Consider the following 16,601-nt stretch of genomic DNA (forward strand, 5'->3'; position numbering starts at 1 on the left):
CTGCTTGAACTGTCTAATCTTACCAGCTCTGTGCTGCTTGCTTCCTCACAGAGGCCCTTTTGTTTCCTGTACAGACATGTACTTCTACTGAGGCAATCTTAGCAGCCGACCTAAAGCTTCAACATCTTCAGCAAGTCATCACAGTCTTCAAAACTGTCTTTGATGACCCTGGCTGTCAGGCTACACAGAACATGGATCTCCTCCACCTACACCAGGGCAACCAACCCCTAATGGACTATGCAATTGAGTTCTGGACCCTGGCTACTGGTCTAAATTGGAGGGAGGATTCCCTATGCCCCATCTTCCTCGAGGGGCCCTTGACCCAAATAAAAGACAATCCGGCAGTTCGTGACCTCCCTTGGAAGGTCTCATTGTCTTGGTCAGCAGAATAGATCGCCATCTCCAGGAGTAGACCAGGGAACTTTGGTCACCTTGAAGAACCATTACATTGGCTCACCATTTGCCATGGCCAACTGTTGCGTTCATGCCTCTTCTCGCCCCTCGCTCCACCCTCTCTACCTTGGTGGCGACATCCTTCGGCTCTGACGGACAGATGTTTTGTGGAATACCTGAGGAGTCCATGTGGTAAATTTGAAGATCCAATTTTGTTTCACACTATGAAGTGGGCCTTGGACGATTCATTTCACCACTACTTCTTTTGAGGATCTTATCAACATCACCAGCAGTTTTCTAAATCCTGCTGTTAGTCATAGCAGTTGCTATGAGCACCATAGGTAGGTGGCACTCTACATCTACTATGTCTTCTTGGATTATAAATTGAGAATATGTACTACATTCGACCTACGTGGAAGTCATGCTGAAGGACTACAGCACTTTTGATTCCAAAGTTGAAGTCATCTCTACCTCTCAATTTTGTGTTGGTCCATTCGGAGGTAATGCTGGAGGTTTACAGCACTGCTGATTCTGAATTAAGAAGACATCCCTAGCTACCAGTATTGCGATTGGCCTACTCGGAAGTCCTGCTGGGGTTACAGCACTGTTTGATTCTGAAGGAAAAAGAAGATATCTCCATTCATCAACTTTACTTAAAGATTACTCGGAAGTCATGCCTATAACCTATGGCACTGGTTGATTCCGAAGAAAGGAGAAGATATCTCTACTCATCAGCTTCGTTCGATCATTCGGAAGTCGTGCTGGGGTTTTACAGCACTGTTGATTCCGAAGATGAAGATTTATCCACCTATCAGCCTGTTCGTTTTGCTGGAACAATTAATATCTCTCTTACAGCATCCTGCAGAAGAGTTACATCAGAAGTGGACTTTGGACCAAATTCTACATCACCACTTCCACTGAAACCTGAGTGATGTCCATGGCAGCCCTCTCATTGCTGCTGATGTCATTATACATTCTACTAGATTCTTCAAATCTACAACTATCTGTGTTATACGAACTTGAACTCTAGACTTTGAGACCTTGGATGTTTGAACAGAGACTGAACTTTGTTGCCTGTAAAGGCTTCGACCCTAAGTCCATCTTTGGGATCCTTAGACCTATTGGATAAGAGATGCTCATCAGTTCCACCTCGCGCATCTCTGGTACTTAAACTGGTACCCGAAGAGGAGATTGCCCTTTGAAGGGGGGTACTGTTGCGTTCGTGCCTCTTCTCGCCCCTCACTCCACCCTCTCTACCTTGATGGCGACTCCCTTCAGCTCTGACGGACAGATGCAGCTGCGGCTTCTCCCTGCCTCTTGGTCCCGGTATCCCCAGGCTGGCTTGACGCTACGGATCCACCATGTTCCTGATGATGTAAGGGCACATGCGTGAGCGCGCTCCAGACTTTGTACCAGCAAGGGCGCGAACCTTGGGGGCGTCCCCCCATAGTGACGTCATCCTTTTCCGATTTAAAAGGTCTTTGTTTGCTAACCTCAAACAAGTTAGCAAGGAACTCCAACTGGACTTGCTTCGGCAGTCCACGCTACTTGCAACAATGATCCAAGTCAGCCAGGGAAATCCTTCTCCACTGCTCGGCCTTTTCAAACTTACTAGGAGTACCCGCTCCAAGGGGGCTCCGCTCTCTCTTCTTGATTTCAGATTGCCAAGATGGGATCCGGTACTCGCTCCTCGAGGGCCTACGTCCCTGAATACTCAGAAGACTCCTCATTGCCTGGAAGCGCTTGCAGACGTGAACACAGTGAGTTCTATTGCACATAGGAATCGGTACCTATATTCCTATAGCTCTGAAAACTCCCTTCTGTCTAAGACGTTATCGCAGGTACGGAGATCGTGAGTTATACTGGCAAGATCGCAGATAGGAACCGGTACTCGCTCCACGAGGGCCCATGTTCCTAGAATCCTTTACAGACTCTCTTCTACTCTAGAAGCCATTTCATATACAGCTATCGTGAGTTCTTATTACAGACTGTTTATAGGAACCAGTGCTCACCTTCGGCTCCTGTTCCTGAATGTACTGAAAACTCTCTGTGGCATAGAGATCATTGCAGACATCTACTATTGTGAGTGTACCATCTTGTATCCAGAATATCCTGTCTACTCACTACTCTAGTCTCTCTCTACAGCTCAGCAACTCAGAGATTACAATTCCAGTATCAGAAGGACTTCAGCCCTGCCGGACACATCGACTCACTACTGCCACTTCTGGTGGTTCAACTTCCAGTCTAATAAAGAACTTTCTGTGTTTGTCTCATATTCCAGCCTAGCCGGTGGTCCCTCTCAGGATCTCCTCCTGGGGGCGTTGTCATCTGCCATCGGCCCAGAGATTCACCAATTCCACTACAAGCGGTACCCTACAGACAGCCACTCTGTGGGAGCCAACCCACTACAGACCATTAGCTCCGCCTACAGAGTATAATAAATTGCTAGCTCCTCCCCTTGGAGGAGCAGCATTGTACAGATTGCTAACTCCTTAGCAGATTTGTAACACCAACATCTCCACCCACCTTGTACCCACTTTCTGTGGCACGTGCTAAGGAACCTATGCAGCTGGGACAAGGACATCTCTCTCTGGAAGAACGCCTTCGGCGTCTCCATTCTGGGCTTTGCCTCTACTGCGTTGGCTCAGGGAATTGTATAGCCCAGTGCCTGATCAGACAAGGAAACTTCCTGAACCTAGGGTTCAGTGGGGGGCTGACCCTAGGCTTCACAACTCCGGCTTCCCAATTGCCTCTTCCTGTAAAAATCACCATAAGCAATCAGGATTTCTCCACCCTGGCTCTTGTCGACTCCAGTATCGGCAGGAACTTTCTAATGAAGGCCTTGGTGGACCACCTTTACATATCGACTGTTTACAAGATGGTTCCACTAGTAATTTCTTCCACCACCACAGTACCAATGACATTATGCATTGGCATGCTCCACGTTGAACATATCACATTCCATGATATTGACAAATTGATCCTCCCTATGGTTCTTGGGCTACCCTGGCTCCAACTCCATTCACCTCAATTTTATTGGACTTCCTTGCAGCTCTCCAAATGGGGTCCAGCTGCCACAGTTCTTGCTTAGGAAAAGTGGAGAGTCCACAATGTCTTCCCATGGCAGTCACCACCTCAGACATTCCTCTGCCATATGCCAAAATCTCTAGCATCTTCTCCAAGAAAAAAGCAGAGTGCCTACCTCTTGACAGCGAGAAGTCCATTACCTGCTATTAAGTTCACTTAGAGAATAGCCACTGCCATTAGCAATGGTTACATGGAATAGACTTAGTTTTTGGGTACTTGCCAGGTTCTTATGGCCTGGATTGGCCACTGTTGGAAACAGGATGCTGGGCTTGATGGACCCTTGGTCTGACCCGGTATGGCATTTTCTTATGTTCTTATGTTCTTATGATTGTGTGATCGAGTTGATACCCAATGCCAAATCATCTTGCAAGGTATACTCATTGTCACTCCCAGAGATGAAGGCAATGTCTGAGTAAATCCGTGAGAACCTTGAGAGGGCTTTCATCCTCTGTTCCACATCTTCAGCCATTGCTGGGGGTGAAGTGTATGGTGTAGTAGATACTACTATAAACTTGCTGGGCAGACTGGATGGCCCATTTGGTCCTTTTATGCCATCATATCTATGTTTCTATGTTTCTTCATCTCTAAGAAGGATGGGTCACACCGCCCCTGCATTTATTATTGGGGATTAAATGCAATTACCAAAAAGGACCACTACCTATTGCTTTTAATCTCAGAGCTGTTTAATCACCTGCAAGGGGTGAAGATATTCACTAAGTTGGACCTCTGGGGAGCCTACAACCTAATCCGTATCCATGCTAATGATGAATGGAAAACGGAGTTCAACAAAAGGGATAGGCATTATGAGTACCTTGTGATGCCTTTTGGGTTATGTAATGCTCTGGCAGTGTTCCAAAAGATGATGAACAAAATCTTCAGGGACCTCCTTTATGTCTGAGTCATGGTGTATCTTAATGACATTCTCATCTTTTCTAAGGAACTCATGTCACATTGCCAGGATGTTCACTGAGTAATTCAACACCACATGACAATCAGTTATATGCCAAACTGGAGAAGTGTCTTTTTGAAAAAGAAAGCCTTCCCTTCCTAGGTACATTGTTTACATGGACCCAGACATCCTCAAGAGTATCCAGAATTGGCCTCAGCCAAGTGGGTTACAGGCTATACAAAGGTTCCTGGGCTTTGCCAATTCTTACAGACATTCCATCACTAACTAATCCAAGATCACTGCTTCTCTCACTGCCCTAACACAAAAAAGGGCTAGTGCCAACTTCTGGTCACCTGATGCCCTGATGGCCTTCTGAGATCTGAAGGACACCTTTCTGTGAGAACCATGTCTCCATCATCGGGACCCTACGCACCCCTTCATCTTCAAAGTGGATGCCTCCTCAGTGGAGATAGGGGCCATCTTAAGTCAGCATTCTACAAAGGCATTCTTTTCCCATGTTCCTTCTTCTTGAAAAAATTCTCCCTGGCTAAACACAATTATGGAATTGGCGATAGAGCGCTCCTTGTGATTAAGTTAGCCCTAGAAGAATGGCACCACTGGCTTGAGGGGGCCCAACACTGCATAAAACATTTACACTGATCATCAAAATGTGGAGTATCTCCATCAGGTCCAATTTTTAAATGCTATCCAGGGCTGCCGGTCTCTATTTTTTGCCCATTTTGATTTTGAGCTGTGTTATCAATCTGCACTTAAGAATGCTTGTGCAGATGCTCTCTCCTGCTCCTTCCAGAGAGAGGACACTTCAGAGTCTCTCAGCACATCATCGACCTGGCTAGGGTCCTTGACCACCACCATGACTCTTCCACCAGGTAAGACAGTCGTCTAATGCAAACTCAGAGAAAAGGTATTAAGTTGGTCACACGACTCCTGTGTACCAGGACACCTTGGCCAGGCCCAGACACTCACCCTTGTTCAACAATACTATTGGTGGCTACAAATGCAGCAAGATGTTCAAGCCTACGTGGACTCCTGTCCCACCTGTGCACCGCAGAAACCTTTGTCAGGATGACCCTGGGGGCTGTTACAGCCATTATCAATCCCCAGGGAACATTGGACCATTGTCCACTGATTTCATAGTGGACCTCCCTCTCTCTAATGGCTGCACCATTATTTGGGTCATAATTGACCATTTCTCTAAGATGGCTCATTTCCCGGACTTCCCTCAGCATCTGAATTGGTCCACCTGTTCATGCACCATGTTTTCCATCTGCATGGTCTGCCCAGACATATAGACTCGGACCAAGGAACCCAATTCACTGCCAGATACTGGCTCTATTTGTGCAAGAAATTCAGCATTTCCCTGGACTTCACAATGGCATACTACCCCCAGGGGAATGGCCAAGCTGAACGGACCATGCATACCCTAAAAACATTTCTCAGAGTGTATGCCAGTGAACGACAGGATAATTGGGTATCTCTCTTGCCCTGGGCAGAATTTTCCCACACTCACAAATCTGTGAGGCCACAGGCTCTTCGCCATTCCAAATTGTTTATGGAAGAAAGCTGCTGTCTCTTCTACCTCTTCCTTTAACACTCTCCCTTCACCGGCGGCTCAACTCTCTGCACAGGAGCTCCAAGAGCTGTGGACTCACACCCAAGAAATGTTCCGAAAGGGAGACCGAAAGGCCAAGAGGTTCACAGACATTCTTCAGAGACCTGCTCTACAGTTCAAACCTGGCAAAAAGGAATGGATAAGTACTTGCCATATCAAACTCCGAATGCCCTCCATGTGGCTTGCTCCCCAGTACATAGAACTGTTTCCAGTCATCTGGCAACTTGGCCCAGTTACCTACCAACTATGGTTATCCACTTGGGTGTTCACAACGTTTTCCATGTCTCATTCCTAAACCCTTGGTCCTCTCATGGCCATCCAGGAAAACCCCAGAGCCGCAAGAGATCTCCTCTGAGGAGAACACTATGTATCAGCTGAAAGAGATCTTGGATGTCAGGTGATGCAGTAAGAGATGGGAATATTTTAAAGGGTTCCAGCGGTGATCCAGAAAATTATATATCAGGGAGCCTTACTTCAGAGCCAGGAAAATTACACTCTTTCACATCTTACTTATTAGAATTCTGGCATGGGTATACAGACATTTCAAAGTGTGTTTTTTGTATGTATTAACAACTTGCATTTCAGCTGATAGGGATAATTTGGAATCCTCTAGCTCAGGCTATAGGGAGATATCTCATGTTTACCAGTGAATCACCAAATATGAATCATAATAGCCAAGAAATGTACAGGTCCCAAACACTGTCACAGCAAGAGAAAGAACTTTTGCCCAAAGGAATTTTACAGTGAAGGATACCTTATCAAGATGTGCCTGTTTGTAAATGCCTGTTTAAAAAAAAAAAAAAAAAAAAAGCAGACAGAGAGACATTAAACCTTAAGCCAGGAGTCAGGTACCAGCCAAGGCAGAGTCCGGAGGTCACAAAGACCCCCACCCTTGGAAGAGAGGGGGAGCAGTCAAAGACAGAGAAAATACTCTGGCACACAGCTTGGCATACAGATGTGGCAGTTCTCATCCTGAAGAAATGGGGAAGGGGAAGAAGACCTACAACATGGCAGGACCTCCTTGAAGAAATGGGGAGGGGGGAAAAGATCTGCAAAGCAGCAAAAGACCCTCCACCCACCACATGATTGTGCATGAGTTTATGCACATTTATCAGCTGGAAAGTATAAGACAGGGGGGCAAATAAGAAGTGAAAAAAGGAAAGAGTGAAAACCTTAAAAGGGACCAAGGAGCAAAGGACCCATGGGAAGTGAACCCTGAGGAGAGCGAATCTTGAGCGCAACACTGAAACTAGAGAAGGGACACCTGAAAGAAAAGGAAGGGGACCCTGAAACAGAGCAGCACCCCCTGGTGCTGAATGTTTGTTACCACCCATGGAGACCTAGAGGGTCTCTACACACATTAGAATTCACCACCCAGTAAAAGAACCTCAGAGTCCTTATGCACAATATCTTAAAATCTTTGGCTCATTGTGCAGCTTCTGTCAAAAAGGCAAATAGAATGTTAGGAATTACTTGTAAAGGAACAGATAACAAAACTGAGGGGTGCAGGGACTTGTCTGCTACAGGACACTTTCAGTTCACCTCCCACTTCTCTTCACGATCCTAAGTCAGGAAAAAGACAAAGTGTTCTCCTCAGAAATAGACTTTTATTTATATTTGGCAGGATTTAGCATTTAGAAAAATAACAGTAATTCCTGTTTTTAACATCCTGGACACTAAGCACCAGTTTACTCTAATGAAATTCTGTACCATGGGTGGTAACAAACATGCCATAAACCTTAGCCTTACCTCTCAACTTCAGGCCATATCCTTCTGTTCACCTCTTAAGAAGACGCTGTCTGGAGGTCTGTAGAATGTGTACAGAGAAGGACTTGCTTCCTGGGTTTGGTACTGGCAGAGCTGGTGGCGATCCGGGAAGGTGACTTGCTTCTGGCTCTGGTACTTGCTGTGCTGTCTGGGGCTTTCTCTCGCCCCTCACCATCTCAGACTCCGTGGTCACACTCTGCACCTGAGCAGGGTGTCTTCTCTCTCCAGTCTCCTGGCCACAGCTAGTTTCCTCCCTCCTTGATAGCAGGCTGTGCTGGTCTGCTTGCAGCTCACCTTTCGCTCTTCTGGTTCCTTTTCTTTTAAGGTCTCTTTCAGGGTTTGCTGTCAGAGTTCGCTCCTCTTTTCTTTATTTGCCCCCCGTCCTATACTTTCTGGCTGATAAATGTGCATAAAGTCATGCATAATCATGTGGTGAGTGGAGGGTCTTTGCCACATTGCAGGTCTTTTCCCACTCCCCATTACTTTGGGAGGGGGTCCTGCCATGTTGCAGGTCTTTTACCCCTTCCATTTCTTCAGGAGGAATACTTGCATGTCTGTATGCCAAGCTGTATGCCAGAGTGTTTTTCTCCTTCTCCTACTGCCCCTCCTTTCTTCCAAGGGTGGGGATCCTTGTGACCTCTGGCATCCCTTAGACAGTCAATGACTCCTACTTTTGAGCTTAAGTTGTTGCATTATTTCTCTGTCTTCTTTTTTATTTACACAGGCACTTACAAACAGGCAGGTCTAGATAAAGTATTCTTCAGTGTAAAGTTTTAAAGTTCATCTGGCCAAAGTTTCTTTCCTTGAGCTGTGACAATGCTTTTGGGGCCTGTCAGTATTTGACTGCTTATTTCTTTGGCATTATGATGCATATTTGGTGCTTTCAGTGGTAAAACATGGAATATCTCCCTACAGTTCTTTTTATTTATTTATTTACATAGTTTTATATTCTCTCACCTCCAAAAGTGTTCGGGGGGGGGGGGGGGGTTTAAAATAAATAAATTCATAAAAATATCATAAACATTAAATCAATTTGCATGTTAATAATTAAAAATACTGCACCACTAAAATGGACATCAAATTAAATGCCACTAAAATCCTTCAATAAAAAGAAACATTTTAAGCTGCTTGCAAAAAGCTTTTTTATCAGTCTCTACTCTTTACTGTGCTGGTAATTTGTTCCAAAGAGTTGGACCTTGTATAGACTATGTATGTTCTTTGTTAACTACTTAGCATCTCATCTAAAAAAGACACAGCGGACATAGAAAAGGCAGAGAGAAGAAAATGATGGGGAAAATGGAAAGGCTCCATTATGGAGAAAAGCTAAACAGATTAGAGCTCTTTAGCTTGCAAAAAAGGCGGCTGAGAGAGGATATGATTGAGATTTATAAAATCAGGAGTGGGGTGGAACGGGTAAATAGGGAATGGTTATTTACTTCTTTCAAATCACACTAGGACTAAGGGACACTCCATGAAACAGCAACCGGCAGATCTAAGAAACCATAGGAAGCATTTTTGTCACTGAGGCCCAAAAGTGGATGGACTAATTTCCTGAAAGCAAAGTCTATAAACAGTTATTGGCCAGACAGACTTGGGAAAGCCGGAGCTTATCCCTGGGAGTGAGATATAAGAAAAAGATATTGGAGATCTGCCAGATACTTGTGAGCTGCACTGGCCACTGCCTAAGACAGGATGCTGGGCTCGATGGACCAAGGTCTTACGCAGCATTGCACTTCCTATGGTCTTAGAGAGGAGAATAAGGATCTTTCTATTTCTGGGCTTGTTTCTCTGTCCTGCTAAATCGCTGCAAAATTCCTATCCCCATTCCAACATTTCTGTTCCTCCTTCAGCAGTCATTCCCCTGACTTCTTGTCTTCTTCCCCAAGGAATTAAAATGTATCACCCTGTGATTACTGATATAACTGTTATCACAGTAAACCTCTTATTATTAGAAATATAGTAATTCACATGTTATGGAAAATGAAAGGGCAGATGAGACTCAAGAGATTGTGAAATGTCTTGTTGATATTTCCCCTAACAATGAGGTGTGCAGCTGTCACTGAATAACAAGTTATAAAACTTCACCCTGCAGCAAAGACCCCTCCTCACTCACTGCCCTGCTAGTGAAAGGGAAGATTTGTCTTATCAGGCAGAAACTAAATGAGGAATTTAGACAACCAAGATGCCACTGCTGGCCTGAATTAGCATGCAGCCAGTGCTCCTGTGCTGGCACCACATGCCCTGTGACCATTAATATTCATATGGCAGAAAATACCTTAGATAAAAATTACATCAAAAGCAGAGCACTTCAGGAAGAGGGTCTAACTCTTGCTGGGATGCTGATGCAGCTCTGGATAAGAGGGGAGAGTGTCTCTAACTGATTGCTAAGACCCTGGCTCGGTAATAGCTGAGCAAGGGGAAAGTGGCCTTCAGGGCAGGGATATTCACTTTAGTGATGGCTGAAAGGCAAAGAGGAACAAACCAGTGAGAGGAGCTGCTGTGCCAAATAATGCATGATTGGGAACTGTTTTCAGAAGATCCTGATTTCGGGCAGACTGACTTAACAAGACTGAGAGTGCAAGAGAACAAACTTTCTGTGCTCTAGTTCCTTTGGAATACAAAACATCTTTTCTAGAATCTGGGGGATTTTAAGTTCCCATTATTTTTTGGAATATGTGTCAAAATCAATGTGCATGTTACAGGTGCTGTGAATGTTTTCTAGAAATATTTTCAATGGTAAAACTTAAAATGCATTTGTGTATGTCTCTGCTCCTTCTCCTCTTCTCCCCGCCTATAGGCACTGGGTCTCTACAGACGAGCTGCATCCTCAAGAGCTGGAGCATGGATGCCTTTTCCAGAGCTGGAGACATTATCATTGGAGGAATGTTCGTGGTTCACTCTGAATACACCTCTCCCGAGCTCCCATTTACAGAGATGCCGAAGCCTATATCCTGTCAGGGGTAAGGAAGCATATATTTATAAAAAATGTATTCTGAGGGACTGCCGTGTATTTTAGGCTTTGTCTGTTCCCAGCTTTGGGTTGTAGTGTGTTTGGGGTCTTGGCTGTGCTAAATCTGAGTTTGGTAGGCTGTTTGGATCTTTTCTTGTATATGCACAGATTAGATTTGGGGTGTAGTTTGGGTTTTCATAATGCACAGATTGGGTTTGGGATGTGGTTTGGCTCTTGGTTTACGGATTCGGTTTAGCTGTATGTTACAGGGGCTGGTATGTGTTTTGGGTCTTGGAATCATATGGGTTGGGTCCTGACTATGTGCAGTTTGGGCTTGTTATGTGATCTCAGTTTTAGATTGTGCAAATATTGGGGATGATCTCAATCTTCACTCATTTAATCATTTTCAATTAGTGCAAAATACCTCAGCCAAACTAATCTTTGGTAAACATAAATGTGACTATGTGATCCCGCTCCTACAGAAACTTCCTTGGCTTCCTATTTCCTCTCATATTCAGTTTAAGATCCTTTGTCTAACTTTTAAAGCATTACGTTATCATACTCCATCTTATTTCTTCAGTTTAATTATTCCTTCTCAACGTTATATATCCCTCTGGTCTTCCCAGCTTGAGCTTGTAAAACTCCCCTCACCAAAGGAAATTGCTCTTGATCACACTCTTGAGATGGCATTAACCTTTCTCGCTCCTTCTCTGTGGAGCTCTCTGCTTTGTCCTTGCCACTCAAGACAGACCATCAAGTTTAGAAAACAACTCAAACTTGGCCATTTACCAAAGTCTATTTATAGGGACTTATTTCTATATTTTGATTTTAGTCTGATACATGTATTTATTTATTTATTTATTTAACAGTTTTTTATACCGACCTTCATAGTAATAACCATATCGGATCGGTTTACATTTAACAGGGAATAACTGGAGTAACAATTCAAGTAAACGAGAGCTAAACAATAGGAGGGAATAAGTCAAAGTTACAATCAACAGGGAAAGAGAACTTGGAAGCTTGCGACAAGCTGGAAGGAAGATAAGGCAGGAGAAATATAAAGTGTTACCGTAAAGTGTACGGTAAAATGCTTAATAGGTGCTTTAACCTGGAAGAGTCAGAGTCCATTCTTGAGTGTAAATGCCAGGTCGGGTAAGAGTGAGGTCAAACTAGTGAATGTCTGGTGGATCGGTGAAGGCTTGGAGAAAGAGCCAGGTTTTAAGTCTTTTTCTAAAAGTTAAAAGGCAGGGCTCCAGTCTGAGATTTGATGGGATGCTATTCCAGATAGATGGGCCAGCTATCGAAAAAGCTCTGTCTTTGGTTGTAGAGAGGCGTGAGGCTTTAGTGGGGGGGAAATTTCAGAGTGCCTTTGAGAATATCCCTAGTTGGTCTATTGGAGGAGTGGAGTTTGAATGGGATTTCCAGGTCGAGTTGAAGATGATGATGGATGGTTTTATGAATTAAGGTGATTGATTTGTATAGAATTCTGAAATGAACTGGTAACCAATGTAGGTTCCTGAGGATGGGTGAGATGTGTTCGCCGTGGCTGGTACTGGTCAGCAATCTCGCTGCCGCGTTTTGAATCATCTGCAGTGGTTTGGTAGTGGATTTGGGGAGGCCTAGGAAAAGGGCACTGCAGTAGTCTATTTTGGCGAATAGTAGCGCTTGGAGGACTGTCCTGAAGTCATGGAAGAATAAGAGTGGTTTAAGTCGTTTTAGAACCTGTAGTCTGTAGAAACAGTCTTTGGAAGTTGTGTTGACCATTTTCTTTAGGTTTAGTCGATTGTCTAGTATTACCCCAAGGTCTCTAACCTGCTTGCAGGTAATGTGAGAAGAGTGTGGTGATGGTGGGGCGATATTGTTTTCATTTGAGGAGATATGGAGCAGCTCTGTCTTGGAGGCGTTGAGAACCAGGTTTAAGCTGTTGAGTAGATTAGTGATGGAAAGAAGGTAGTTATTCCAGTGAGTGAGCGCTTTTGATATTGATTCTGTTATAGGGATTAGAATCTGCACGTCGTCTGCGTACAGATAATGAATTAGGTTGAGATCTGTTAACAGTTGGCAGAGGGGGAGGAGGTATATATTAAAGAGGGTAGGGGATAAGGAGGAGCCTTGTGGTACACCCAGAGTTGATTTTGTTAGGGGTGAGTCTTTATTGTTGATTTTGACTTTGAAAGTCCTATTGTTGAGGAAGGACTTGAACCAGTTGTGGGCAGATCCGGAGATGCCGATATCTGCTAGGCGATCCAGCAGGATGGTGTGGTTGACGGTGTCGAATGCCGCCGAGATGTCTAACAGGACTAGTAAAAAGGAGTGTCCTTTGTCTAACCCCATAATAATATGGTCTGTAAGAGAAATGAGGAGGGTTTCCGTGTTGCGTGATTTACAGAAACCATATTGCGAAGGGTATAGGATCTTGTGGTCTTCTAGATATTCAGAAAGTTGGGTGTTTACCAGTTTCTCCGTTAGTTTGGCAACGAAGGGAAGGTTAGAGATGGGTCTGAAATTAGCTAGTACATTCGGGTCTAAGTTGTGTTTCTTGAGGAGGGGCTTGAGTGAGGCGGTTTTGAGGCTGTCTGGGTAGCTTCCTTGTGTTAGAAGGCTGTTTATGATGCTGGTCAGAGGTCCTGAGATCGTGTCAGGGATGAGAAGCAGGAGTCTCGATGGGATGTTATCGGCTGGATGGCTAGATGGTTTCTGTCTTTTTAGAAGGGATTCAATCTCTTTAGTGGAGATTGATTCAAAACTGTCAAATTTGGGTCTAGTAAGAGACTGGTGATTCTCGCCTGACTTGGGAGGTGTAGTATTTGGAGGAAGGAGGGCGAGGGTATTTAAGATCTTCTGTTGAAAGAAAGAAGCGAGCTCATTAGCCTTGGAAAGAGCTTGTTCGTCTGGGATAGGTGGGGGGGTAGATTTAGTGATTTGTGTTACATAGGCGAATAGGGCCTGGGCATCATATTGGAAATGGTGTATTTTGTTTGCATAGTGTTCCTTTTTACGCTGTAGAATGGCAGTCCTGTAGTGATGTAAGAATCCCTTGTATGTTGCAAGGGTAGATGTGTTAGGGGTTTTGCGCCATCTATTTTCTTTTTGTCGTAAGTCCTGTTTCATCTGTTTAAGTTCAGTGCTGAACCAGGGTTGATTTCCCATTTTTGTTGGGTTGATTGATTTGGAGACTATTGGGCACCATTTATTTGCAACTGATTCTGTGATCTTTTGCCAAGAGGATAGGGCTGAGTCAGGGTTAGTTAGGTCTAAGTTAGGGAGTTCATTGGAGAGTTGATCGCTGAGTGTATCAGCTGGACATGCTTTCCTGAATTGGATGGTAGAAAGGTGTGGGGAGGTGTGTGTTTGTTTGTGTGTGGAGAAGGAAGATTCTATCAGGAAATGGTCTGACCAGGGGATTGGAGTACAGGTGGGTTCTACTGTGCTGGTGAAATTAGCGTTGATGAATATTAGGTCCAGCGTGTGTCCAGCTTTATGAGTGGGGCTGTTGATGGTCTGAGTGAATCCCATAGCTCCAAGGGAGGTGAGGAGGGCTTCACAGTTCGCAGAGCGAGGTGTTGCGTTTGTATGGAGGTTGAAGTCCCCCATGATCATTGTTGGAAGGTCTGAGTTGATATGTTTCACAATGGATTCTATGAGGGGTGAGGGGTCTGTTTCTAGAACTCCTGGAGGAGCGTAGACTAACAGTATTTGTAGATGTTTTGACTTGACTAGGCCCAATTCCAGTTTGGAATCTGTCTTGATTGAATGTGCGGTCAGTCTGAGTTCTTTCTTGGTGGCTAGAAGAAGTCCGCCTCCTCTTTTTTTGTGTCTATGGAAGGTGAAGATGTCATAGGTCTGGATGGGTAGTTGGTTGGTTAAGGCGATGTCCGAGTTTTTTAACCATGTTTCTGTGATGGCACAGATGTCTGGGTTGGAATCCAAAAGGTAATCATTGAGAATGTGTGTCTTCTTAGTTAAGGATTGCGCATTGAAGAGGGTTACTGAGAGAAGCGTGAGGCCTAGAAGTTGGTTCAATGGAGATGTCATGATAGGGATAATTCTTTTTTGTGTGACATTGATGGTGTTAACTGAAGGGGTTCTCCTTTGGTAGTGGATGATTGGGATGTTGTAAGTGTGCATGATGAGTGGAGTTCTGGAGGAAGTTTAGTCTGAGATGAATGGATGAGAGAAGGTGTCTGTCCGATTGAGGAGAGGTTTGGATGAATGCTGACCGTGTTTGTATGTTTGTTGGTTCGGCTGGAAGAGTGCTCTGTCCTCCGTAGGCGTGAATGGGGTTGTCTGACCGGTTGCTGGTGGAGTTTCTGACCTGGAAGGTCACAGCATTACTGTTTAGGGAGGCATTGCTAGGGTTGGACATACGAGGAGCTTTAATGTCATTTACAGCAAGTGCGTGGCAAGAAGCGTTGGAACTTACTGCGAATGTTCAGCGTCAGCTTGGAGACCATGAATCATCTTCTGGGCTGTCTGAATGGGCTGCTCTAAGGGGCGCTCAAAGGGGCAGGCCCCTTTGTTGCGCTCCTTCGGCGCGCGACGCCTAGGAGCTGTGAAGAATTTTAAGTCCAATCGGGGCTGTCCCCCGATTGGCTGGTCGGCGAGGGAGTCCAGGCGCCGGGTTGGCTGCCGAAGATGGGAGCGCTGGATTGGCTGTCGGCAGCAGAAGCGGAAGCAGCAGAACGGCGGTGGAGCGTCTGCGGAGAGAAGGCAGGGGGTGCCTCGTGGTCGGCGCTGGAGGCGGTCGCGGGTAAGAGGGAAGTAGTAGGCCTTACCCCGGCGGGTCTCCGGCGCCGATCGCGCAGGCCCTGTCGGCATTCCGGCCTCCCTTCCTCCTGCTGAGTCTGCGGCCGAAGAGGGCTCTGTCCGGGAGCCGCGAAGAATTTAAAGTCCAATCGGGGCTGTCCCCCGATTGGCTGGTCGGCGAGGGAGTCCAGGCGCCGGGTTGGCTGCCGAAGATGGGAGCGCTGGATTGGCTGTCGGCAGCAGAAGCGGAAGCAGCAGAACGGCGGTGGAGCGTCTGCAGAGAGAAGGCAGGGGGTGCCTCGTGGTCGGCGCTGGAGGCGGTCGCGGGTAAGAGGGAAGTAGTATTTGTTATTTATGTTTAATTTTTCCTCATTTTCATGTTTACATTATCTTAATTTTATTTTAGATTTCATTTGTTTTATAATTTGATATATTTTGCCTTTTTAATTTGATGTATTTCTGTATTTGTTCTACATTAATTGTACGATAACACTAAATTTATTATTCTTCTATGGTTTTTTTTTTACATTATATTGATTTACTGTAAGAAATGGGATTCACTGAAACCACAAACTAAACTAAACTAAACTTTTGGGGCTTGGTTCTGTTAACGTTGGATTTGATGTTTGGTTTGGGCTGATCATGCACAGAATTGATTAGGGACTGGTGTTGTCTTGTGACTGATCACAGTTTAATGCTGGAATGTGGCTTTGGTTCTAGCGGTATGCAGTTTGCATTTGGTGTGCGATTTAGGTCTTGTCCGAGCACAGATTGTGGTTGGGTGTGTGATTTTTGTGTCTGGACTCTGCACAGTTTGAAGAATTGACTGTGTATGGTTTGAGTCCTTGTTTCACGTTAGGGGTTGTGGTGTGGTTTAATCCCTGGTCTGCAGTGTATGAGGACGGTACTTGGTTTGGCTGTGCACAGATTGTAGTTAGTTATTTTGTCTGGGTCTTGAACAAACATTTCCTCCAACAAAGATAATCAGGTCTATATAGATAAGCCAGAAACAAAACAAAAAAATAAGACCAAATTTCCTCCTGACTCCAGTCAGGCCATTCAATTGGGCAGAATCATAAGAAGTAAAATCCCGCATCGCAGGAATCTCACTCGCTGTTGTTGCCACGGATGTCTGG

General features: G+C 45.0%; 1 protein-coding gene across 1 annotated transcript in view; it reads left to right on the top strand.

Annotated features, from left to right (window-relative positions):
* LOC115083177 (vomeronasal type-2 receptor 1-like) overlaps nt 1-16,601 on the top strand; it is a 174,888-nt gene that overhangs the window by 16,476 nt on the left and 141,811 nt on the right. Inside the window, 1 exon segment of the mRNA XM_029586983.1 lies at nt 10,567-10,729. Coding sequence (XP_029442843.1) covers nt 10,567-10,729 — 163 coding nt within the window.

The sequence above is a fragment of the Rhinatrema bivittatum genome, chromosome 2 (assembly GCF_901001135.1).
Source record: "Rhinatrema bivittatum chromosome 2, aRhiBiv1.1, whole genome shotgun sequence".
Classification (NCBI taxonomy): Eukaryota; Metazoa; Chordata; class Amphibia; order Gymnophiona; family Rhinatrematidae; genus Rhinatrema; species Rhinatrema bivittatum.